The 24,590-nt window shown below is 46.7% G+C and overlaps 1 protein-coding gene across 1 annotated transcript; it reads left to right on the top strand.

Annotated features, from left to right (window-relative positions):
* Positions 1–14,969: 14,969 nt before the first annotated feature.
* Positions 14,970–19,911, top strand: LOC308439391 (oncomodulin; the record flags this gene model as incomplete). The annotated part of the gene is made up of 4 exons (XM_080941179.1): positions 14,970–15,030; positions 16,081–16,213; positions 16,611–16,720; positions 19,886–19,911. The coding sequence occupies 4 exons, from the start codon at positions 14,970–14,972 to the stop codon at positions 19,909–19,911; spliced, it is 330 nt and encodes a 109-aa protein (XP_080797305.1).
* Positions 19,912–24,590: the final 4,679 nt, after the last annotated feature.

Genomic DNA, 24,590 nt, shown 5'->3' with positions numbered 1-24,590 from the left:
CTAGACCAATGAGAGACTGTCTCAAACCAAGTGGACAGTTCTTGAGGAGCGACATCTGAGGCTTTCCTCTGGCCTCCAAATGCACACACACGCACACACACACACACACACACACACACACACACACACAGATCCATGCATATGAACACACCAAATAAACAAATGACACAAACAGGGCCTTTATAAGAAGTCCCATCTGGGGCTGGAGTGATGGCTAGGTGGATAAAGCACTTGTCAAGTGAGAGGACCTGAGTTCAGATTCCTGGTCCCAGGAAAATGCCAGGCAGGCTTGGAAACCTCTTGACTAGCTACACTAGCTGAACTGCCAAGCTCTAAGTTCAAGTGAGAGATCCTGCCTTAATATTTATGTGAAGTGTGAGCAAGGATATCAGTCCCCCTGGCCATCACATATATGTGCACACACATATGCAGACATGTACATGTAACACACATGCAAACATAGATTCATGCCACACACAACAACAACAATAAACAGATAAACAGATCTGGTAAGATGTCTCATTTGGTAAAGGCACGTGGTACCAAACCTCACAACCTGAGTTTGATTCCAAGGAACCATGTGGTGGAAAGAGAAAGCCAACCCTTGCGAATTGGACTTTGACCTAGACACATGAAATAAGTAACTAAATAAAATCTAAATAAACAACAAGGCAAGTCCTCCCTGCTGGATAGGCACGGGGGAGCGCTGTGCATTGCCTAGCTTCCTTTTGCACGTACACCTCAGCTGGGCATGTGAAGAGTCACTTCACCAGCTCAGCTGGGCCCCTGCCAAGCACATCTATTTTAGGTCCTGCAGCCGCGATCTCACTCGCTGGGTGGGTGTGAAGGGCTGAGCATCCAGGACCTTGAAATCCCACCTAGTTCCAGCATCCAGGGCTCTCGGTGACTGAACTGTGAGGACAAGCCCCTCCCACAATACGGAAGGACCAAGAAACCGGCCACAGGGCAGCGAGGTCAACCTTTCAGCACATGTGGCTGGGTGAGGTGCGATGAGTTGGCATCTCCTGAGGACTCTGTCTGCATTAGCAGTGCCAGGACAGACGGACTGGGCAATGACGCCCCTTCATCTGAGCCTGCTGGAGGCCATCATGCGAGTCACTCACCGATGCCGCTTCTACTTGGGTAAAAGACTACCATGGAGCTTGCCAGGTAGCCCCCCTTTCTGGCTCGCTTGCTCCGGGGATTCCTTGTCTCCATACCTAGAGTGCTGGATTACAAGAAGCTTTTATGTGGGTGCTGATTATATGTGGTCCTCACACTTTTGTGGCAAGCGCTTTACCTGCTGCGCCATCTTCCCAGGACGGAAGGAGTCTCACAGGCTTCAGAGGAGTGGGTTTGAGTCCCATCAACACCCCAGGTTGCATATTTCCTAATAATATTTTTACGTGTGTGTGTGTGTGTGTGTGTGTGTGTGTGTGTGTGTGTGTGTGAATATGTGCACATTAATCTGGGTGTTCAAGGACATCGGTCCATTGGAGCTGCAGTTGCCGGTGGTTGTGAGCCACCAGAGATGCGTGCTGGGACTCAAACTCAGTCCTCTGCAAGAACAGCCAGTGCTCTTAGCCCTGATCTCTGGCCCCAGCTTGAGTATAAGATACTTTGTACACATGATCCCACCTGCCCTCATAAGAACTCTCCAGAGGGAAATAGAACCTGGTACTTAGATACAGCAGGAAATCATTTAGGTCACATAAGTATGTCAACCCAATGGGCCAAATCACCAGCAAAAGGAATTTAACTCTTGGAGGAAGGAGCACAAATAATTTCCACAAGATGATTGGGCCTGGGTGAAAGTGGTCACAGTTGGGAGCTAGGATCACGGAGTTTAAAACAGCACGGAGGGGCTGTTGCTTCCTGGAGAAAAATGGCAAAAACAATACTGCCACAGAAAGGGGCGAGGCCCATTAGTCAGGACTCGGAGCCGTGGCAATGTCGCCCCCTGGTGGACGTAGTGAGTGTTGCTCCCTTCCTCTGGGATTTAATGGCAAAATCAACTGCAGGGGAAGTTTTTCTGATAAAGAGGCTTGCTTTGTGGCCGGTGCTGGATTCGAAATTCTAATCTCTAGAAATCCTCCTGCCTCGGCCTCTTAAATGCTGAGATTGCAGCACTTAAGTTTGAACCATAAAATCTGACTAAGTTTGATTTCTTTAAAAAAGAAATGTTGAGGTGGAAGTGGACCAGGGAGGCAGTTTCTCTGAGCTTGAGGCTTTTTACGTAGAAAGTTCTTGGCCAGCCATGCTTTCTGTCTAAGTTAGGGTTTTATTGCTGTGGAGAGACACCATGACCAAGGCGACTCTTATAAAGGACAACATTTAATTAAGGCCGGCTTACAGATTCAGAGATTCAGTCCATCATCATCATGGTGGGAACTTGGCAGCATCCAGGCAGGCGTGGTACTAGTACACACTTCCTCTAATAAGGCCCCACCCATTCCAACAAAGCCAAACTTCCTAACATTGTCACTCCCTGGTCCAAGCATATTCAAACTGCCACACCCACAGGGCAGGACACTACCTCAGGTAAAGAAAAACAAAAATAAGAACCAGCACACTGTTTTATTTCGTTGGTTCTTCCCACCATTTCTGGGAGCTGGATTTACAGGTGGTTGGGAGACTTTATTATGGATGCTGGGAATCAAACCTGGGTCCTCTGCAAGAGCAGCAGTGCTCTCAACCAGTGAACCATCCTGCCAGCCCCCTTTTGTTATTTATTTGTTGTGTGTGAGAAAATACACACATGTAAAGGTAAAGCTGTCTTATTCCCCACCTATCTTCTTTAAGGCAGGGTCTCTCCCTGGATCTGGGGACGTGACTGGGCTTTCTTGGCTAGGCTGGTCCCAGCGTCCCTTTTGTCTCTACCGCTGTCCTGATTTATGAAGAGGACAAGTCTAGGAGGCGTGAGGTGCAATCCAGTGTAGTTTTGGTTTGTACATCTCTGATGGCCCTGGATGCTGACTTTTCTTTTCATACAATATGAAGGAGCCCCTCTGTACTGGGTGGTCTTGTCAACACAGACTTAGACATTATCTGGGAGAGGTGATCTAGGTTTAGAGATGCCTCTATAACCCTGACCTATAGGCAAGGCTAGGGGATATTGCTTTGAATAAGGATTGATGGGGGAGGGCACAGCTCATCATGGGCAGTGCCAACCCTGGGCAGGTGGTCCTGGGTTGTATAAGAAAGCAGGCTGAGCAAGGTACAGGGAACAAGCCAGGGAACAGCCACCCCTCCATGGCCTCGGCACCATGGTCATGGTGTTTAATCACAGCAATAGGAAACGTGACACTCCATTGAGGGGTGCTAGGTAAATGTCCTACTTCTTACAGAGACCTTGAGCCCTGCCCGGCTGGTTTCGTTTTGTTTGCTTGTTTGTTTGTTTTTAAGTACACTCAGCTGAAGCAGCTACCATGCATCTATCTCTCTGAGACAGTTAGTTGGCTTTATACTGGAACAAGCTACTTCTCTGGAACAAGTCCCCTTTTAGTAAAAGGAAATTCCCACCTATGTATTATTCAATCTCCAAAGTGTTGCTGTGGTTGGGAGTCCATGGGGCTGTGCACACACATTCGAGTGTTGCAGCAACAACCCTTTGTTGCCTCGATAGTCTAATGTGCTTCTCAGCTTCTTCCTTTGTGTTTCCTAACTTTTACTTAGTAATAGGATGCCATTTAACAGAAGCTGACCTTGAGCTGACTATGTAGCCGATGCGGACCTCCTGACATTCTTACCTCCGCATCCTCAGTGCTGACATCGCAGACATCTAACACCACAGCCAATTCACTTCTACTCTGATGTCCGTTATATTGTCTGTGTGTTGGTGTATATGATCTGTGTGTGTCTGTGTATATTGTCTGTGTGTGTCAGTTATATTGTCTGCGTGTCAGTGTTTATTGTCTGTGTGTGTTGGTGTATATTGTCTGTGTGTGTGTTGGTGTATATTGTGTGTGTGACTGTCAGTGTATATTGTCTGTGTGTGTCAGTGTATATTGTCTCTGTGTGTCGGTGTATATTGTCTGTGTGTGTTGGTGTATATTTTCTCTGTGTTGGTGTACATTGTTTGTGTGTGTGTGTGTATATTGTTTGGTGTATATTGTCTGTGTGTGTTGGTATGTATTGCCTGTGTGTGTCTGTCGCCTTCGTCGTTGTCAGGATAGCTTTACCTGCTGGAATCAGATTTGAAGATCAGTGCAATATATGTTATTTCTTCCATAGAAAGAAACTTTGCTAGATTAATGTATTCCTTGGTAATAATATATGTTTGAAGTGCTAGATATGCTAATTAATATAATTTAATTAACCCAGTAGCAAAACTTCACAATGTGAAAAATTATATATCAATTCAAAATTTTAATGAGCTGGGGCATGGCTTAGTGTTAGAGCCCCTGCCTAGAATCCCCCAGGGAGGGATTGGGGTGTGGTAGAACCCTTGTCTGAGAGGTCTTGGGTGTGGCTCAGTGGTAGAGCCCCTGCCTAGAATCCCCCAGTGAGGGGCTGGGGTGTGGCTCAGTGGTTGAGCACCTGCCTAGCAAGATGAAGGCTTTGAGTTCCATCCCTGTAACTGCTTAAAAATAAGAAAATACTATGAAGAAACACACACACACACACACACACACACACACACACACACACACACACACACACACTGAGTTGCACCCACCAAGTACAATTCCCTTTATGAGCTGAAGGCTGAGGTTAAAAAGAAGAAAAACTCTGACCTCAAATAGGCTGTTGCAGATCCCAGAACATAACCCAGTCTTCCCACCAGAGCCCAGGACCAGACAGTCTCTAATGTGGTCGCTCTCAGTGATATTTGTATATTTGTATTGCTAAGAACCACATTGCAAATTGTGGTTCTGTGAAGGGAACGTCTTATTTACACACCGGGTTCCCTCTGCTGTGGTGCCCTGCAAGTGTCCTCTGCGATCTTTGTCCTTTTCTGACTTGGTATAGTTTTCTGACTCTGGTGACCTCTCTAGGCAGCTTTGAGAATTATCCCTCAAGCAAAGGAGGAGGGAGATTGGACGGGTCAGAATCGACACTCTGCGCGCGCGCGAGCACGCACACACACACACACACACACACACAAATTTAAAAAGGAAAGTTTATATCATCATCATCATCTTTATTTTTTAACACAGGGTTTCACATAGCCCAGGCTGGCCTCAAATACCCTAATTAGCCAAAGATGACTGAATTTCTGTTCTGCCTCCACCTGGTGGGATTAAAAGATTCTGGGATGGAACCCAGGGCTTCGTTCATGCCAGGTTATCGCTCTAGCAAGTGATCTGCAGCCCAGCCAACTTTCCTGCTTTTACGTGGTATTTAGCACAGAAGTCTAACACACCCTCCTGCCTTAAACACCTACAGAGCTGGATCAGAAAGTGAAGGCAGCCGTGGTGGGTGCCGAGGCTGGAGAGGTGATGGGCTTGCAGCCTGGTAAATGTGTGGTAGATTTGAGGAGGCAGTCCAGGCAGAGCCTGTTCCTCCTGAGAGCCCGTGGGATGAGGGTGGGCAGGTCAAAGCAGCTAGAATTTCTAGGGCAAAGCACCAGAGCAAAGTGTGCAGGAAGCCGCTGTGAGACGTGTTTTCAGGATCCTTACTGAGTGAGGTTAAAGCGCGCAGGAGGGAACTGCGCATGTGCGTAGGAGGGACCTGTGCTGCCCATCTTCCATCGCAGGCCCCCTCGCCCCTCGCCCCTCGCCCCTCGCCCCTCGCCCCTCGCTGGTTCTGGGATCCCTGCTGCTACAAGGGCAGGCAGGCACCCTATTGAGAAACTGTGACAGACTCATCAGATGGTGACCTGTAGTGGCAACACCTCCCCCCCATAATGGGTACGCCCCAACTAAAGGTGCTCCTCCTGCTTAGTCCTTCATAGCTTTGGAATCACACATTGCTTACTCAGATTCCCTCACCAACTCCCACTGCTGTGTGGAAATCAGAAACAGGTGCAGGGTCCTGCTGCAATCCTAGAAAAGCCTGGAAATCTCCTCAGAGTCATCCCCCCAACCCCCATACTGTTCCTTTACGAATGGCGTTGAGGCCTGAATTCTCCTCGGAGCCCCTCCATTCCGCTGTCTGTCTCTATGTCCATTGGGCATTAAAAGCTGTTCCAATAAACTTCTTACCAAAACGACAGTCCACCTCAGTGTTACCCCTGAACCCTAAACTTGAGGCCTTTCAGACACCACCCCTAGTCAGGCTAAAGAAATGCATGTGAGTAGCTGGGTGTGGCAGTTCACACGTGTGAACCCAGTCCTTATGAGGGGGGGGGAAGCAGTGTAAGGAGTTCGAGGGGTCATCCTTGGCTACATAATGAGTTTAGGGCTAGCCTAGAACACATAAGAACACATTGTCTCAAAACAATGGCAGCAAGACAAAAACCCAATGACATGAGTTTCCTAAGGTCAGAGTGCTGGGGAGGCCATCCGGGTCTCCGAATCTGTTGGAGGCCATGCTGAGGCTGGGAAGTGAGGAGCTCCTGAAGCTTTGCATCAGGCTCCAATGTTATCCCAGCTCTGTCGCCTCTGTCCCCTCCCACCACACTTGGGTGTCTCTTGTGGTGCTTTGAAACAATGTCTCTCACTGAACTGGAAGTTCACCATTTCAGGCAGGACTATCCTGGCCACTGAGCAATCCATCAAGAGTCACTATGTCAGCCTCCCAAGCGATGCCCATTTATGTGGGTGCTGGGGAGTCAAACTCACGGCCCCATGTTCTCGGGCCATATCCCCAGTCCCATCTTTGGATTGAAAAAAAAAAACTGAAAATATGTATTTTAGGATGTGTGTGTGTGTGTGTGTGTGTGTGTGTGTGTGTGTGTGTGTATGCCATGGTACTCCCGTGGAGGTCAGAAAGCAATACCTGGGAGTTGGTTCTTCCTCCTTTTCTATTTTTTTTTTCAAGACTTGGTCTCTCAGTGTAGCCCCAGCTGTCTGAAACTCACTCTGTAGACCTGGCTGGCCGTGACTCTGCCTGCTTCTGCCTACTGAGTGTTTGGACACGGGTGTGCGCCACCTCCAGGTGGGCCCCAGGAACTCATGTCAGCAGTGGGAGCCTTTGCTGCTCAGCCATCTTGCTGTTCCTTCTTTGGAATCTTGGATGTCAACCTTCATTGTTTGAAAAGTACCATTAGGATGGTTTTCTCTGGAGTCTGATTCTTGGGGGTGGGGAGCAATATCTGTCCAATACCAGGAGCCCCTGGGCACTGGCGTCAAGAGAAGAGCCCATAATAAAGGGGTACCTGGGAGCCACAGATGTAGTCTTATAACATTAGTGGCAATTTCTCCTTAATTAGCTCAGGTTGAGTCTCTGTCAAATACGGCCTCCAGCCCATCTGGAAACTGAGATGGGGATGCTCACATTTCTTGTTCATGAAAAAGTCAGCCTTCTACAGCATTTGGTTTCCTGATAGCATTCCCTACTCTTCTAAGCAGCGTTGTGCTTGTCTGGTACTTTTTGTTCTTAGTAAAAAATCTATACATTGAATAAAGACCCCCGAGTCGGTGAGACAGAGGGAAACAAGCTCCAAGGAGTAGGTTTTAGTTGAAGCTGCTTGAGGAATTCTTAGCAAGAAGCATACAAATGTCATCCCTGGCAGCAAATGGGACGCCGTCATCCACAGGACCTTTAGCAGGATGGGAGGAACGAAAACTGTAAGAATCTCAGTCCGTAAAGGAGATGCCGGAGGGGTGCAGCTGGATCATGTGATCCAAATGTTAACGTGTCTTTAACATTTCCGTCAACTCATTCTCTCAAGAAAATTCCATTTCAAGAAATAGAATGTGTTAAACTGGACTTGGGTAGTGTAGGCCTGAAGTTCCAGTACTCAAGGAGCTGAGACAGGAGAAATATGAGCTCAAGGAAACTTAGTGAGAGACTGCCTCAAAGTCAAAGTGAAAAGACTGGAGTGTGGCTCAGTGGTAGAGCCCCTGCCTAGAATCCCCCAGTGAGGGGCTGGGGCGTGGCTCAGTGGTAGAGCCCCTGCCTAGAATCCCCCAGTGAGGGGCTGGGGTGTGGCTCAGTGGTAGAGCCTAGCATAGGGAGACTCTATGTACTGCACAAAAACAAAGAGGAGGAGGAGGAGGAAAGGGAAGAGGGTGAAGGGGAAGTGGAAGATGAGGAAGAGGATGAGGAGAAAGAAGAGTGGCGGTGGAGGTTGTTAAAGAATGACAGTCTGTCACTTGGTGACATTTCTTGTCTAGAAAAAGCCTCTGCCTTTCTGCGCTCAGCCACGCTCACCCTCTGACACTGGCATGTCGCTTTGGCATGTCGCTTTGCCGCCACCATCTCCCTGTGGTGTGCGGTGTGACCACTGTGCTGTCGACTTGCATCTCTCTGAAGACTGGGAATGATAAGCATCTTCTCATTTGCTGCCCTTCGTCTACAGCAGCATCCGTGACAAGGAGGAGGAGGAAAGAGCAATGGTGAGGATGTTCTTGAGTGAGCAAGAGCCCAGAGAAGACACGGAGGAGCTGTCTTTAGACAGAATAAAAATGATGAATTCTCCTGGGTATTGTAGCACATACCTTTAAGGAGACCTCATCTTAAAAACACTAAAAAGAAAAAAAAAATAGAAATGAAAGGAAAAGAAAAGAAGCAGAAAAAAGGAAGAAAAAGAACAATTTGCTTCCATGAAGAAGTGAGATCTTTATTTTAACTTTCTTGTTACTATCACAGAACACCTGACGATAAGCAAATTAAAAAGAAGAAAGATTTTCAAGCCATAGTTTCATCTGAGCCAGTTCATCACAGTGGGAAAGGTGGGGAGGAGCCAAGCAGTTCACATCATGGCTGCCAAGGAGCAGAGAGGGACAGGAGGTAGTTAGAGCAAGATGTACCTCTCAAGACTTACTTCCCCTAATGAAGCTACGGTCCTACTACCTCCCAATAGTTTATTCAGAATTAGAACCCAAGACTGGGACAAGGCTAGTTGGTGCATGCTCAACTTGTATGTGTGAGGCTTTGGGTGTGTTCCCCAGCATGGAAAAATTAGAATCCATCATGGATTAAAGCTCTTTATGATCCTTGTCTTAGGGAACTCCTTGGGGTGGGCTTTATCAAGCCACTTAACCGTCAAGATAAACCATCGCCAGTGTGGAGAGATGGCTCAGCAGTTAAGAGCACTTACTGTTATTTTTATTTAATTATTTTACTGGATTTTTTCTGTATTTACATTCCAAATGTTATCCTCTTTGCACTTACTATTCTTGAAGAGGACCACGTTCAGTTCCCAGCATCCACATGGTGGCTCACAACCATCTATAACCCAGTTGCGGGGGTGTCTGATGTCCTCTTCTGACCTCTGTAGATACCGGGCATGGTAAAGAAAATTTAAAAATAGACCTCATCTCACCAAGAATAAAGTGCTAGAGTACGAAGAGAAAGGACCGAAGAGACCTGATGAGCTGCTGAATATGAGGGAGAAAGGACACAGAGTAGGATCTGATTTCTCCAAATTTGAAGGAATTTGGGATTGTGTAGTTCACCCTGAAAAGACCAGTAAAATGTACCAAGCAGTGTTGTTTGATACTTTCAACCGTGCCCTGGGACTCCCGTGGACCAGATTTGGTTTCACCGTGATCCAGTCACTTGATCCAGACACCTTGAGCCTCTTTGTAAGAGCATAAGGTGTTTTTCGGCCAGTGTTTGCACAGCTGGGCAGCATGATCCAGGAACCTGTGAATTTTTCATGCTTTTGACCTATTCTAAGGAGAACTTCACCCAAAAGGCTAAATTATTGAGCACTAGGAGTTGTCTTTGTTACTGCTAACCAGAAAGCCAAGATGCAGTGGATTTTTTTTTTTTTACTGAGATATTTTTGCTCCTTAGAGTTGAAATTTTATTAATGACACATAATTGCTCCCAAAACACAGAACACATGCCCCAGGTGGTGGTGCCCACCTTTAATCCCAACACTATACAGAAAAACCCTGTTTTGAAAAACCAACACACACACACACACACACACACACACACAAAGCAAACAAACCAACATTAAAAACAAAACAAATCAACAAAAACCCAAAACAAACATGCACCAAACATACACACCAAGGATAAATGAGACCTTGACTAGTTGGACAACGAGAAAGCAGACATTGTCACCTGCATCGAGGTTTTTAAGACATGATGGATGAGGGCATTTAACAGTGACCACATTGTCCCTTAACTTTGAAAGGCTGAATCAACTTGTGTGTGTGTGTGTGTGTGTGTGTGTGTGTGTGTGTGTGTGCATGAGTGCACACCTGTGTCAGCCTGTCCCTGTGCATATGGAGGCCAGACAATAATTTTGGTGTCTCTTCACTGAACCCAAATTTTGCTGGTTTAGCTACATTGGCTGGCCAGCGAGCCCCCAGCATCTACCTGTCTCCATCTCTTCCCCCAGCAAACAGGAACCTTTGTAATAGTCAGCCCCGAACAGGCAGGACTTGGTTAGAACTGAAGTTCCTTTAACATTTGTCCCAACATGCCTCATTTCTGCACAGCTTGGGTCTTAGATCCCTGACGAGAAGCAACTAGGGAATGAAGAAAGGAGAGACACACAGACACAGGAAAGCTGTGATCAGGTAGTCTGAACTCTTGGATGGAGAAGCCTCAGCATCCTGGTATTTATCGTGTTTAGTATAAGCAGTTGAATAGGGAGGCAGGGTTATTGTATAAGATAACATGGAGGCAGGGTATTACATACAGATAACATGGAGACAGGGTTATTGTATAAGATAACGTGGAGGCAGGGTTATTACATACAGATAACATGGAGGCAGGGGTATTACATACAGATAACATGGAGACAGGGTTATTAATACAGATAACATGGAGGCAGGGGTATTACATACAGATAACATGGAGGCAGGGGTATTACATACAGATAACATGGAGGCAGGGGTATATATACAGATAACATGGAGACAGGGGTATTACATACAGATAACATGGAGACAGGGGTATTACATACAGATAACATGGAGGCAGGGGTATTACATACAGATAACATGGAGACAGGGGTATTACATACAGATAACATGGAGACAGGAATACTGCATACAGATAACATGGAGGCAGGGGTATTACATACAGATAACATGGAGGCAGAGGTATTACATACAGATAACATGGAGGCAGGGGTATTACATACAGATAACATGGCGGCAGGGGTATTACATACAGATAACATGGAGGCAGGGGTATTACATACAACTGAAGAAGAAGCAGGCTTAGCTAACCAGGTGGCGCTCTCTGTAGGCTCTCTTCAGGCTATGAACATCCTAGGGACAAAGCTCAGCTGCACATTGTCTGCACACAGTCCACATTTGTGCTTGGACCAGAGGGAGGCTTTGCCATTGCTCTGAGCCTCGCCTGAGGGAGGCTTTGCCATTGCTCTGAGCCTCGCCTGGGGGAGGCTTTGCCACTCCCATGGGGCTGAGGCATCAGTCTGTGACGTGGCTGTGGCTGTCTGTGGTTAGCAGAGCACACTCTCTTGGGACCACATTTGCTTCCACACCAATGCCTGACTACCTTTGCAAAAGCAGTCAGTGTTCTCCACCACTGATGTTTCGCCTGCCTGTTTATCTGTGCATCAGAGTCCAGCATTGGATTCCCTGGAAATGAAGTTTTAGACGGTTGAGAGCCACCATGTGGGAGCTGGGAACTGAACCCAGGTCCTCTGTGAAAGGAGCCAGTGCTGTCAGCCACTGAGCCATCTCTCCAGGCACCTTTTTGGGATTTTGCCTCTAATCCTAGCACATGGGCAGGTAACCACCAGACCCGGGAAGGCCAAATAATACACTCTCTACGCCAGCCACTCTGATTCCGTGGTCTCTCTAGGTCTTTCTTTCTTTCGGGTATGTATGTTGTATGAGGGGCCAGGGGTTGGCCTTGGGTGTGGCTCTTCAGGTATTTGTGATACAGGACCCCTCACTGGCCTTGTACTCACAGGGTAGGCTAGACTGGTTGGTCAGTGAGCCCAGGATACCCCATCTCTGCTACCCCAGCACTGAGATTACAAGTGTGTTATACCATGTTTGGCTTCTTAATGTGGCTTCTGGGGATCATTAGTTCCTCTTGCTTGTGAAGAAAGCACTCTACAGCTGAGGTCCCTTTCAGACCTCCCCTTTTCATTTGAATGAGGCAGGATCTCACCATGCACCTCAGGTTGTATCTTCTGTCTCAGCCTCCTGCGGAGTGGGGTCACAGGTGCTCATCACAGTCCATTTATCTTCATTTTCTGTCAGAAAAGTTGCTGACCATGGACAGCACATAATGATAGTCAAATGCTGAAGACATAGCCTGGGACACGCCTTTAGCAGGGTCTGGTGGTTACCTGCCTATGTGCTAGGTTCACAAGCAAAACCACAAAAGGGGGCCTGGAGAGATGGCTCAGTGGTTGAGAGCACCGGCCACTTCTACAGAGGACAGGGGTTCAGTTCCCAGGACCCACACGGTGGCTCTCAACCGTCTATAACTTCAGTTCTAGGGAAGGCTGAGGCAAGAGAGCCTACCTGAACAATCATTTTCAGACTGGGAAAGGTATTCGATTCTATTGCACGATGCGTACAGACGCATTTCAAAGAAGCTAGGAGGGCTGGGGAGAGGGCTCTGTGGGTAACACAGGCACAGGAATAAGAACTCGCACTAAAAGCTGGGTGTGGTGGCAAACTTCTAACCCCAGCACTAGGGAGGCAGAGCCACAAGGAGCCCTGGAAGTCATCATCAGCCAGTCTGGCTAAGTCCTAGGGCCACAGGTTCACTAAGAGACTCAAAAAATAAAATGGAGGACAACTGAGAAAGATACTGGACAATAACATACATGTATGTCCATACACACACATACACACAAACTGGTTAAGAAAGTGGAACTGAGGCCAGCAGTGTGGCACAGCCTTCAATCCCAGCACTCGGGAGGCAGAGGCAGGTGGATCTCTGTGAGTTCAAGGCCAGCCTGGTCCACAGAGTGAGTTCTAGGACAGTCAGGGATACACAAGGAAACCCTGTCTTTTTCTTTTTTTAAGATTTATTTATTTATTTTATGCATATGAGTACACTGTCACTGTCTTCAGACACACCAGAAGAGGGCATCAGATCCCATCACAGATGGTTGTGAGCCACCATGTGGTTGCTGGGAATTGAACTCAGGATGTCTGGAAGAGCAGTCAGTGCTCTTAACCACTGAGCCCAGAAACCCTGTCTTTAAAGACTTAAAATAGTCAGAGAGTTACTTCCTTGGGAAGCTGAGGAAGTAGAGTGGCCAAATCAAAGCCAGCCTGCCTGGGGCAACACCGAAATATATCACTTCAAAAAATGGGACTCAGTTGGTGGAGCACTTGCTGCGTATACAGGAAGCCCTGGGGTCCATTATGAATTAGCTGAGCTTGGTTCTGTACACTTAGAATCCCAGTGGAGAAGGTCAGAAGTTCAAGACCATTCTTAGGGACTTGGTGAGTTTGTAGTCAACGTGGAATACTTGAACGTGTCAAAAAAAAAAAAAAAAAAAAAAAAAACACAGTTTGATATGGACACATTTGGTTTCCTGTATAGTGTTAGATTTAGCAGGGCAAGATGCTGGTAGGAAAATTATGTATCCAAGATTTGGGTGAGACTTTTGAGGTTTTCTACCTTAGGGGATGTCAGCCTCACACATCTGCGCACACACACTGAAGACAGATCTTCCAAACTGCAACCACACACACACATACACACACACACACACACACACACACACACACACACTGAAGACAGATCTTCCCAAACAGCAAACACACACACACACACACACACACACACACACACACACACACACACACACACTGAAGACAGATCTTCCCAAACAGCAACCACTAACATCTAGGGAATCTTCAGTTCATAGGGCACCCCAGTGTTTTTACCACATTTCAGCTGCACCCCACCCCTAGCAGGCTTCACCAAGCAGGTTTGTTTACAGAAATGAAACCTTAGTTAAGGTTTGTTGAGGTTCTTTTTTTCTCTTAATTGGCTGTCCCTACCCACCCTTCTATAAATAGAAAAGAGAGACAGGGAGTATGAGTGGTTTCATTACTAAGGTAAAGACACTCGAGCTACACACACTTGATCCTTGAACATGAAATCTAAGAGGCTGAACCAACACAGTTTCAGTCCTATATAAGGTAGTGAAAGACCATCTGCTTTGTTTTTCTGTTTGTTCCTACAACTCTTCCTCCCCGCTTGATTTTAAATCGAAGTTGGTGAGTAGCGGGTGGGCCTATCAGACCCCGAGATCTTCTCTATACACTGTATTAGACTTGGCAGCAGGGAGGATTTCACCTCTGCGGCATGGGCTAATTTTCTAAAGGGGGTCTGTGGCATTGCAATTCTATGGCTGATGTAGGACAGCGCTGTTGTGTTTGTAACTTGGCTAATGTTAAATGACCCATAGCTGCCTATGGTGATTGAGTAGGTAAGTATAAGTTTTACAAGAAGATTAGACTGTAAGGAAAAAACTTTTATTTGCTATTAGAATTTTAAAAGACTGGGGCATGTAGCTCAGGCTGGTCTGGAGTTCACTATGTAGTCAAGGATGCTCTTGGACTCTTGAGCCTCCTGCGGCAATGGCTGCTGCTGCTGCTTCCCCTTCCTTCTCTTCCTCCTCCTCTTATAATTCTTTCTGACTATTGGGATAGCAAGTATGCACACCACAACCAGCTTCATCTGTCTGTCTGTCTGTCTGTCTGTCTCTGTCTCTCTTAAACTTCAATTTTGAAGTAAATTCAGGAGTAATCATGCAGACAAGAGGTGGCTGGAGTCTTTTCCGTACCCGTGCTTGGTTTGGGACTGTCCCATCACTTAACTGGTGCTCATCACCACCTCTGAAAATTCTAGAGCTACGTAGTGTTGGCCAGTGGCTGCGAATGTGTGCTCTTCCCATTTCTCTGTCACCACTGCTCACATCTTCCTTCTTCTGTTCGACCAGGTGGAACATGAGCATCACAGACATTCTGAGTGCTGATGACATTGCGGCAGCCCTGCAGGAATGTCAAGGTGACAGGGGACTGGAGGAGCAGGCCATGGTGGCGCTGGGGCAGGAGAGCGAGTTCCAGGGGAGCCTGGACTCCGGAGTGAGATCTTGTCTCAGAATAAGAACAAGGGGTGCAGCTGTAGCTCAGCTGATAATGCATCAGCCTAGCACATATGAAGACCTGGGTTCTTGTGTAGACAGGTGACATACACCTGTATTCTTCACACCAGGGAGATGGGGGCAGGAAGATCAGGGTTGGAGATCACTCCTGGCTTCAGAGAGAGCTTGAGGCTGCGTGGATCCTTGTCTCAAAAGCAGACAGACAGACAGACAAATAATACAGGTGACGGGAGACACCAGGAAGGCCTGTTCCCACCTCCGTCGAAGCAGCAAAGACTAAAATCGGAACTTTGCTGAAGGATTTGCTGAACCTGTCAGTGAAACTGCTCTGAGTCAGAGCGCGAAGCATGATAGGAATTAAGAGACCGGAGTATGTGATTGTATTATACAAGATGAAAGGAATTTACTAAAAGGGGTGACTGGGAATGTAGCTCAGTGGTACAGCATTTACCTTGTATGCACAAGGCCCCAAGTTCAATTCCCAGTACTGGAAAAAATAAATTCTCAGTAGAAAAAAGCTGGATGGGTTTGTAGCTGAGTAGTAGGGTTAGCCTGAGCTACATAGTGGGTTCCAAGCTAGCCACAAGCAAACAAAATGTATAGATTCTCTTAAGCCTGTTTGAATCCAGTGTTTCCCACCAATCACATGGTATTGTGAGCTTGGTGTACAGCTTGTTGAGCGAGGGACCTGGGGAAAACACTGAGTAGGAGGAAATCAAAAGAAAAGGGCAACCCGGAGCAGAGGGGACGAGGTGACATCTCAGAGGGGACAAGGTGACATCTCAGACCACCTAGACTTGGCTCTGAGTCTTGGGAGAGTCAAGTATTCATGTAGGTTGAGGGAGGTTGAGGGATGTTTGAAAGTATTTCAATAGCCCATGTTTCCCTTACCTGGGCACAAATATAGAATGTGACCCATGGCGCCTCAGGATAACCTAGCCTCTGTTCTTTAGACCCAGACACCTTTGAACCACAAAAGTTCTTCCAGACATCGGGCCTCTCCAAGATGTCTGCCAGCCAAGTGAAGGATATTTTCCGGTTCATAGACAACGACCAGAGTGGATACCTGGATGGAGACGAGCTCAAGTAAGCTGTGTACTGAGCGCCTCGCTGGGTGTTCATCTGTAGCTCATTAAAGATTGTAAATTGTCTGCCCTTCTGCCCTCAAGGGGCACTGAGTGTGGCACTGAAGACCAGGTGCAGAGGTCCATTTGGTCAAGGGATCTCCTATAGCAAACAAAACAACAAAACTCTTAAAAATAGATGGCTAGCATCAGTTTCTATGGCAACAGAGAGTTCTGCTCCTTAGACCTTAACTGATGTTTGTGGCTGTCAGATACATGGCCTCAAAGGAGGGGAGAGAGGAGGAAGGAAGGGGAAGGGGACAATGAGGAAGGGAAGGAAGGGGGAAGAGGGATGAAGAGAGGGACAGAGAGTGCAAGGTCTTTCAGGAGCCTGCCACCAGCTTTTTGTGGGGCTGTAGGTATTTCCTACAGAAGTTCCAGAGCGACGCCAGAGAACTGACCGAGTCAGAGACCAAGTCCTTGATGGACGCAGCAGACAGTGACGGAGACGGGAAGATCGGGGCTGACGGTAGGTCTGCTCCTGCGTGGTGTCTAAGACACACTGGCGTGGTGGAGACCCAAGGTGGGGGGTTCTGAGTTCTGATGAACCCAGCGTGTGCTCAGCGCATCTGAAACTGTCCCCAGCACTGCCCATCCCTTAACACACAGATTCTGGGATGGGGCTCAGTGAGTAACGGCCACCAAGTCTGGTGACCTGCGTTCTTCTCCCGGGGGCCTACATGGTAGGAGGAGAAACTCCTTAAACTGTCTTCTGACCTCCACACAGGTACACACACAATTCCGGAAGACAATAACTCACAGCTGTAACCCCAGTACTTTAGAGGCTGAGATAGGAGTACTGCAGTGGATTCGAAGCCAGCCTGGGCAACGTAAGGAGCTCAAGGCCAGCCAGGGTTACAGAGTGAGACTCTGTCTCACTACACACACACACACACACACACACACACACACACTCACACACACACACTCACACACACTCACACACACATGCATGCATGCCTTTGTGTTACATGATACAATGTCACTATGAACTGGTCACTACTATGAACTTGGAGAGAATGACCCCCAGATGAAGGGATTAGCTGACCACTTGGCCTTCCAAACTATTTTGTGAGGTGCTTTGGTCCAGCTTGAAAATAGTGCGGGAGATGTTGGCCAGGATTTAAACAAAGACAACTTACTGTCCATCAGTGCACGGCCCAGGAGATGGCACACAGTGAGGACCTGACTTCAGAGCCCCATCAGCTGTGTTAGAAGCTGCCATGATGGCCTGCACCTGTGATAACAGCACCTGGTGTGGGGGGAGGGGGAGGTCACGGAGACAGGTGGATCCCAGGGGTCAAGTCAGTGAACCTGGGTCCTGTCTTTAAAAAAGTAAGGGGGAGGGCAATTGAGTGAGATAATGGTGTTGACCTCTATCCTCTACATGTACATGTGTACACACAAGCATGGGCATGTATACACACACACCACCACCACCATCAGCACCATCACCACCAACAGTGACAACAAATGACCAACCACGATCCACGGTGCCATCTACGTGCAGAGCCCCAGATTCAAACATCAAAGGATTGTTTGACTTTATCGAGGTGCTTGCATTTCTGTTTAAGCAATGATTCGGAAGGTAGAACGGGGCACCCTATTTGTGACACCATTTAGAAGGAAAGAAAAATTCTAAGGTAGATTCTTTTGGGTTGTTTAATTGGGGTAGGGTCTCTTATACAGCCCTGGCTGGCCTTGAACTTGATATGTAGTGGAGCTGACTTTGAACTCTTGATTCTCCTGCTGCTGCCTCTCTGGTGCTGTTGATTGCAGGCATGCAGCAAAAGCCCAACCTTCTTAGATCCTTACTGAAATATGCTATCATAATCCACTGTGTGAGTTAATACAGCTTCTATATAGGTATATTGAAGAAACAGCTCAGACAAGAAAAGCCTGATGTATTTAAACATAGCTATGAAGCCCAGCTTGGTGGCACACGTGTATAATTCCGGCATTTGGAAAGCTGTGAAGTCTGAGGTCAGGCTTGGTCGTCTCATAAATTCCAGGCTAGCCTTGGCTATGGAATCAAGACTATGTCTCAAATTTTAAAATGATAATTTACAAAAAGCCCCAACCCCGAAAGATGTCTAAACAGATAAAAGTTGGGCCAGTCAATAGAAAGCAAATCTCCATGTTCAGTTTCACTGTGTACCAGCCAATTTCTTAGTGCCGGGGCTTCCGAGATGGAAGGTGGATAAGGGTAACTGCTGCGCAGGTCTGCGGTCCTGAGATTGGAGCCCGGCATCCATGTAAAAAGCTGGCTACGGCCGTGCCAAGCGCTGTCGGAAGTGGAGAACCACTGTGTCTTGCTGTCTTCTGGCCTACCTAGCTCCAGGTTCAGTAAGAGACCTGGTCTCAGGGGAAGAAGGTGGAGATTAATAGTAGGACGTGCAATATCCCCCTCCGTATTTTGTGGGCTCACAGCTACATAATCCTCCCTCCCTCCCCCACGCTCACACACAAACACACACTCACACACACTCACACATGACAGACTTTCAGTATATTTCTTTTAGTAATATAAACGCTGAGGGGAAGGCTAAGATTAGGGCTCAGTGAAGGAAATTTTGTTTAAAGTTCTACTCTATTGAATAACATAACAGCTACAGAACAGTGAAGGAAAACCCCCATGTTCATTTAAGATGAACCAGACAATACACCACAGCTTTACCACCAACAATTATACCAAATTTCTTCATTGCTAGAGAAAAATGACCGAGTTAAGCTCTAACCCAAGGGGCAGTAGATATGAAGGTATTTATTAAATACAATTATGCATGGGGCTGGGTGACAGCTAAGCAGGTCTAAAGCACCTGCCATGCAAGTGTAAGGACCAAAGTTCGAATTCCCGGAACCCAGGTAAATGCTGGGAGATCCCGGAGGCCCACCTGAAATCCAGGCCTCACCTGAGAGGTGAAGACAGGGGATCTCTGGAGAAAGCTGGCAAGTTAGAATAGCTGGATCTGTGAGTTCTAAGTTCGAGTGAGAGACCCTACCTCAGTAATAAGGTGGAGAGCAACCAAGAAAGACACCTGATGTCAACCTCTGGCTTCTGCCCATGGACATACATGTGCAACCATGCACAGATTATGCAGAGAAAGCAGGACATGTTGTTGCTTGCAATCCCATACCTGGGATGTAGAGGCAGGAGGATAAGAAGGCAAGAGTTCAAGATCATCTTTGGCTGTGTAGAAAGTCTGAGACCAGAAGTCTACATTAGACCCTGTCTCAAAAAATTATGTACAGAAAGCTAGGCATTTGGCCAATGGCTGCAGTTCAGGCACTTTGGAGACTGAGGCAAAATGATAATCAATTTGAGGCCAACTAGAGCTGCCAAGGGAGACCCTATCTAAAAGATGGTGCAGACAGCTGGACAGGGGCTGCAGACAGCTGGACAGGAGCTGCAGACAGCTGGACAGGAGCTGCAGACAGCTGGACAGGAGCTGAGACTGTCGTGAGCTGTGTCACGGATCCTCACGATGTCTTCCAGGCACATTCCAAATGGACCATGCTTCTCTGGGAATTTATTTTATCTTTCTCTTCCCTCTTCTGAGTTCTCAGGGCGACAGCACACCTGCAAAACCCTGAGCCACCTGCGCTGAGTCTGTTCTCTCATCTTCTATTCCAGAATTTCAGGAAATGGTGCATTCTTAAGGCCCAAGTCTACAGAAGAAAGAGAGGAAGGGACATTCTGCCAGGTTTCAAAAGCCCTGGGACTGGGAAGCTCCCCAACCTATCCAGAACTAATTTACTGAGTCCCCCTGAAGCCCTTCTGCAATGTGCTCCTTGTTGAGGGAATGCAATGGTTTGTGGCTCTTCTTTCTTTGGTGGTGGTGGGTAGGTCCTGATAACTTCTGCAAGCACCCCCTCCCTCTGGCAGACAATGCCTTTAAAAACCACCCAATAAAATGGTTTCTCGTCATTGGCTGATGTCTGGGTATTTTTGGTTACTTGTCTCCTTCCTGTGACAAAATGTATGATGAAAGTAACCTAAGGAAGGAAAGGGTTAAGTTGGCTCACAGTCCGAGGTGCACAGTCCATCGTGGTGGGAAGGCATGGTGGCTAGAACAAGGCTGCTCACATGGCATCTACCCCGAGGAAGCAAAGAGACTCAAGCACTGCAGCTCAGCTCACTTTCTTTTTTCTTTGGTTCAGGACTCTAGCCTAGGGGATGGAGCCACCCACATTTATAGTGGATCTTCTCACTTCAATTAATCCAGTCTAGGTAATTCCTCATAGACAGGCCCAGAGACTCCTCACAGACAGGTGTCTCTAGATTCGGACAAGTTAGCAATATTAATCATGATAGGCTTTTGTTTTTTTTGGGGGGGGATAAGATTTCAAAACTTAACCCTAGATGGCTTGGAACTCCCTATGAGAGACCATGCTGGTCTCATCTACCCGTGTCTACTTCCTCAGAGGTAGGAGGACTGAAGATATACCATCATCCCCAGCGGCAATGAGTGGTCTTGATGTTGGTTTTTCCTTCAGCAAGGTAGTAAGACCAAAGAAAATCCTTTCAAAGATCTCAGGTGCCCTCAAACACTGAGTAAGCCACACTGGCATTGTACACGAGGGAACAGGGGGATGTTGGTTGGTTGGTTGATTTGCTTGTTTTGGAATCATGTTTTAAAAGCATGTAAGTGTTGCAACTAAATATTATCGTCCTGCTGAGAATAAGCAATCCAGCTAACTCTGAAATGAATATTCTTCAGGAAAACTTTAGCCAGCATAAGATCACTCATACGTGAGCCAGACACAGTGGTGTACATCTGGAATCCCAGTGCTCAGGAGACAGGAGCACAAGTTCAAGGCCAACTTTGGCTACACTGAGAGTCTGTGAGCAACTTGGACTACACCCCTTCTGAGCCAGTAAAGGCAGGTTCCACAAAGCCCGATGAGCTCAGGTCCATTTTCAGGACATTCCTGGCAGAAGGAGGGAGACCGGTTCCCGGAACTTCTCCTCCGGCCTCTGTAGTCTCACTGTGGCGCGGTGCCTCTCCCTACCCATAAATGAATGTTAGTTTAAATTTTTCTCTTACACATTTGTTTTCTGCTGCTGGGCATCCGATTGCCATAAGAAAAATCCAAATACAAGCAAGCAAGGGAAGGCGAGACAGTTGAAGTGGGTTACAGAGTTCAGATTTGACAAGAACAGGCTCATTTTGATGTAGTTTTGACTTTTTCCTCCAGGAGAAACAAGTGTGCAGACTCACTTGCCCTCGAATGGCCCCCACCCCTCACCCCTTTCTTCTCAGCCACCATTTTCCTGGCTCATAGGTGACAACACCTGAGCCGGTCACACCTAGACTTGCAGGTCCTGTTGGAGGCTAGCCTCAAGGGTCCTGTTCCAGACTTGGAGAGTCTCAAGCCAGGAATTTCTCATCAGGCTGTTTTCCAAGTGGCACCTAAAGCTAGTCTCTGGATGACCCCAAGAGCTGAGGACACCTGACTGTTCTGTCTGTCTGTCTGTCTGTCTCTCTCTCTCTCTCTCTGTGCGCGTGAGTGCCAGGGATCAATGCTGGATGTCTTCCCGAATTGCTCTCCACCTATTTTTTTGAGACAACATCTCTCACTTGAACTGGGGCTGAGGCTAGGCAGGCCGGCTGGCAGCAAGCCCACCCATCTCTGGCTCCTCAGTGCTGGGAGCAAAGGTGCAATGCTTTGCTCAATTTTCTTCTTGGGAGCTGGGGATCTGAACTCAGGCCCTTATGTGTGTACAGCAAACACTACCTATTGAGCCATCTCTCCACCCCCAACAATCTCATACTTTTAAACCAGTGCCATGCTAATCATGTTCTGGGGCTTTCCTACACTAAACATATTAGTGAGTACTTAAACCTCTTTAATCCCAGTGCTGGGGAGACAGAGGCAGGTAAGTCTCTGTAAATTTGCAGCCAAACTGGTTTACACGGAGTACTAAACCAGCTAGAGCTGCATACTGAGATCTTGACTCAAATAAAACAAAAACAGAAAACAAAGCTATAACAAATGACAAACCTCAAACAATCCCAAATACTCTTCATATATACTCTTCAAACTTGGTTTCAGGAACTTAATTCCACAGTCTTTACTTAGGAGGAGGAACAATAAAAACAAGCAATCAGTGACCAGGGAGATGGCTAACTAGGTGAAAGCATTTGCTGCATAGTTAGAGGTAGCAGAATCCTGGAGAGCTCGTGGACCAGCTACCCCGCTGTATGCATCAGAAAAACAATGGAGATCCTCCTCAGATGAGATGGAAGGAGGCTGTCCTCCGACCTCCATACATGTACTATGGCACAAACACACAAGCTTGCACATGCACACGAACATTTACATGCACACACACACATGCCTTGCATAACTTTGTTTCTGACATTTCTTCTCAGTTTTGACTTACTTGTAGTGTTATGTACTGAGGGAAGCAACTCTGGGACCCAAACAGGAAGACTCTAAGGAAGTCTATCAGCCAGAGGAGGAGTAGCTGTGCACATACAGAGCTTTATTCTCATGTTTGACTTTGCTATTTCCACCTAATCTGCAGACGGCCAATAAAATACATTCTCAGCAAAGAGTTGGATATTGTGATTTTAAAATGAAGGTCTAGATTGCATATACATATCCCATAACTGAAAAACTAAGTGCCTTGTTCTTTTTCTTCCTTGTTTATAAAATAAGGCTACAACAGTGGCTTTAATTTGGACTACTTTAAAAAAAAAAATCTAACTACAGCCTTAACTTGTAGCTTGGTAGGGTAGTTTAAGATTTAATGCACTTGATATTAAAGCCAGCTTTGGGGATGGATTAATGGTTGTGATGCAGGATTACTGAGTCTGGTGGTGCACATTGGAAATCCCAACACTGGGAAAGGCAAAAACACCAGGATCAAGAATTCAAGGCCATTCTTGACTACACTTGATTCTGAAGCCAGGCTGGGCTATATGAGATCCTGCTTTGTTTGCTTATAGGAACAACAAAACTCTTTTCTGAGACAGGGACTCATTCTGTAGCTCAGACTATCTTGCTGCTGGTGATGTACCTGTTTCCACACCCCCAGATGCTAAGATGGCCATCATGCCTGGCCAACCTAGAGATTTTCAAATTAGTTCTTTCTGCATCAACACGAAAATGAAGCAAGGATGGGGAAATACTTGCCGCTTTGCTAGTTCACACAGTTCCATGTATCAGCTACAGTTTAGTGTTGTGCATATGAGTGCTCACGAATCCAATTTCAAGCAAAACCCTACCCCGGATCTCTTCTGTAACTGTCAGGGTATAGGATTACTTCACAAACACTTTAGAAGATGGATGAAATCAGAATCGACGGGAGATTTTCCACTACACCTGTTAATTTATTCACCAAGAAGACTATAGATTTACATGTTTTCACTTGTTCCAAGAAAATCAGCTTTGTTTGTGACAGTGTAGAGTTTTTTTTTTTTAATGGATTTATTTATTTTATATGTATATATGTGCTTGCATGAATTTATGTGTACCACATTTGAGCGAGTGCCCATGAAGGCCAACAGAGGGTATCATATCCCCCTGGAGCTGTAGTTACAGGCTGTAAGCAGTCTGATATGGGTGCTTGGAACTGAACTAAGGTCCTTTGTGAAAGTCACTGGTGCTCTTAGTTGTTGGGCCATCTCTCCAGCTCCATGGTAAGGTAAATTCTGACATTTTTGCTTTTGCTTATAGTCCATTGCTTACAACTGATGTAAATAGAGTGCTATATATTCAAGGTTATGATCTTCCTGCCTTCACCTTACCAGGGCTGGAATTATAGGCACGCCAACCACACGTAGTTTATGTAGTGCTGAAGGGTAGAAGCAATTCCAACAAGATGTCCTCTGACCTTTACACATGTGCCATGACATCCCCCTTCCCTGTAGTACAAATAAATTCATGTTTAAACCAAACCAAGACATCAACAAAACAAAAAACCAACAACAGATGTAAATGGGCTACCTTAAAAAAAAAATCTGTATCCCCTAAATGTTTTTTCACATTTCACAAATACCGTAACCATGGCGCCTTTAATGCCAGCACTCAGGAGGCAGAGGCATGAGGATCTCAGTGAGTTCGAGGACAGCCTGGTCTACATAATAAAACCCTATCAAAACATACAAACAAGAAACAAAAACCCCACCATCCATTGTTACATTTCTTTTGAAATTCATGGTCTTCGCCTTTAGCCATGACAGCAAGCCAAGAGATAGTAAAATAAAATTAAAAAAATAAAACACCACAGCCCAATAAATATCAGCGAACTGGTTCTACACGGACGTATCAGAGAAGGACAGAGCATTGCCGGTTTTTCTTCTGGGTCAGTGTCGACTTCTTCCGGGCCG

This window comes from Micromys minutus, assembly GCF_963924665.1.
Source record: "Micromys minutus genome assembly, chromosome: 29".
In the NCBI taxonomy this organism is placed as follows: Eukaryota; Metazoa; Chordata; class Mammalia; order Rodentia; family Muridae; genus Micromys; species Micromys minutus.
Note: the sequence above shows the minus strand (reverse complement) of the source record. Positions and strands in the feature narration are given on the sequence as shown.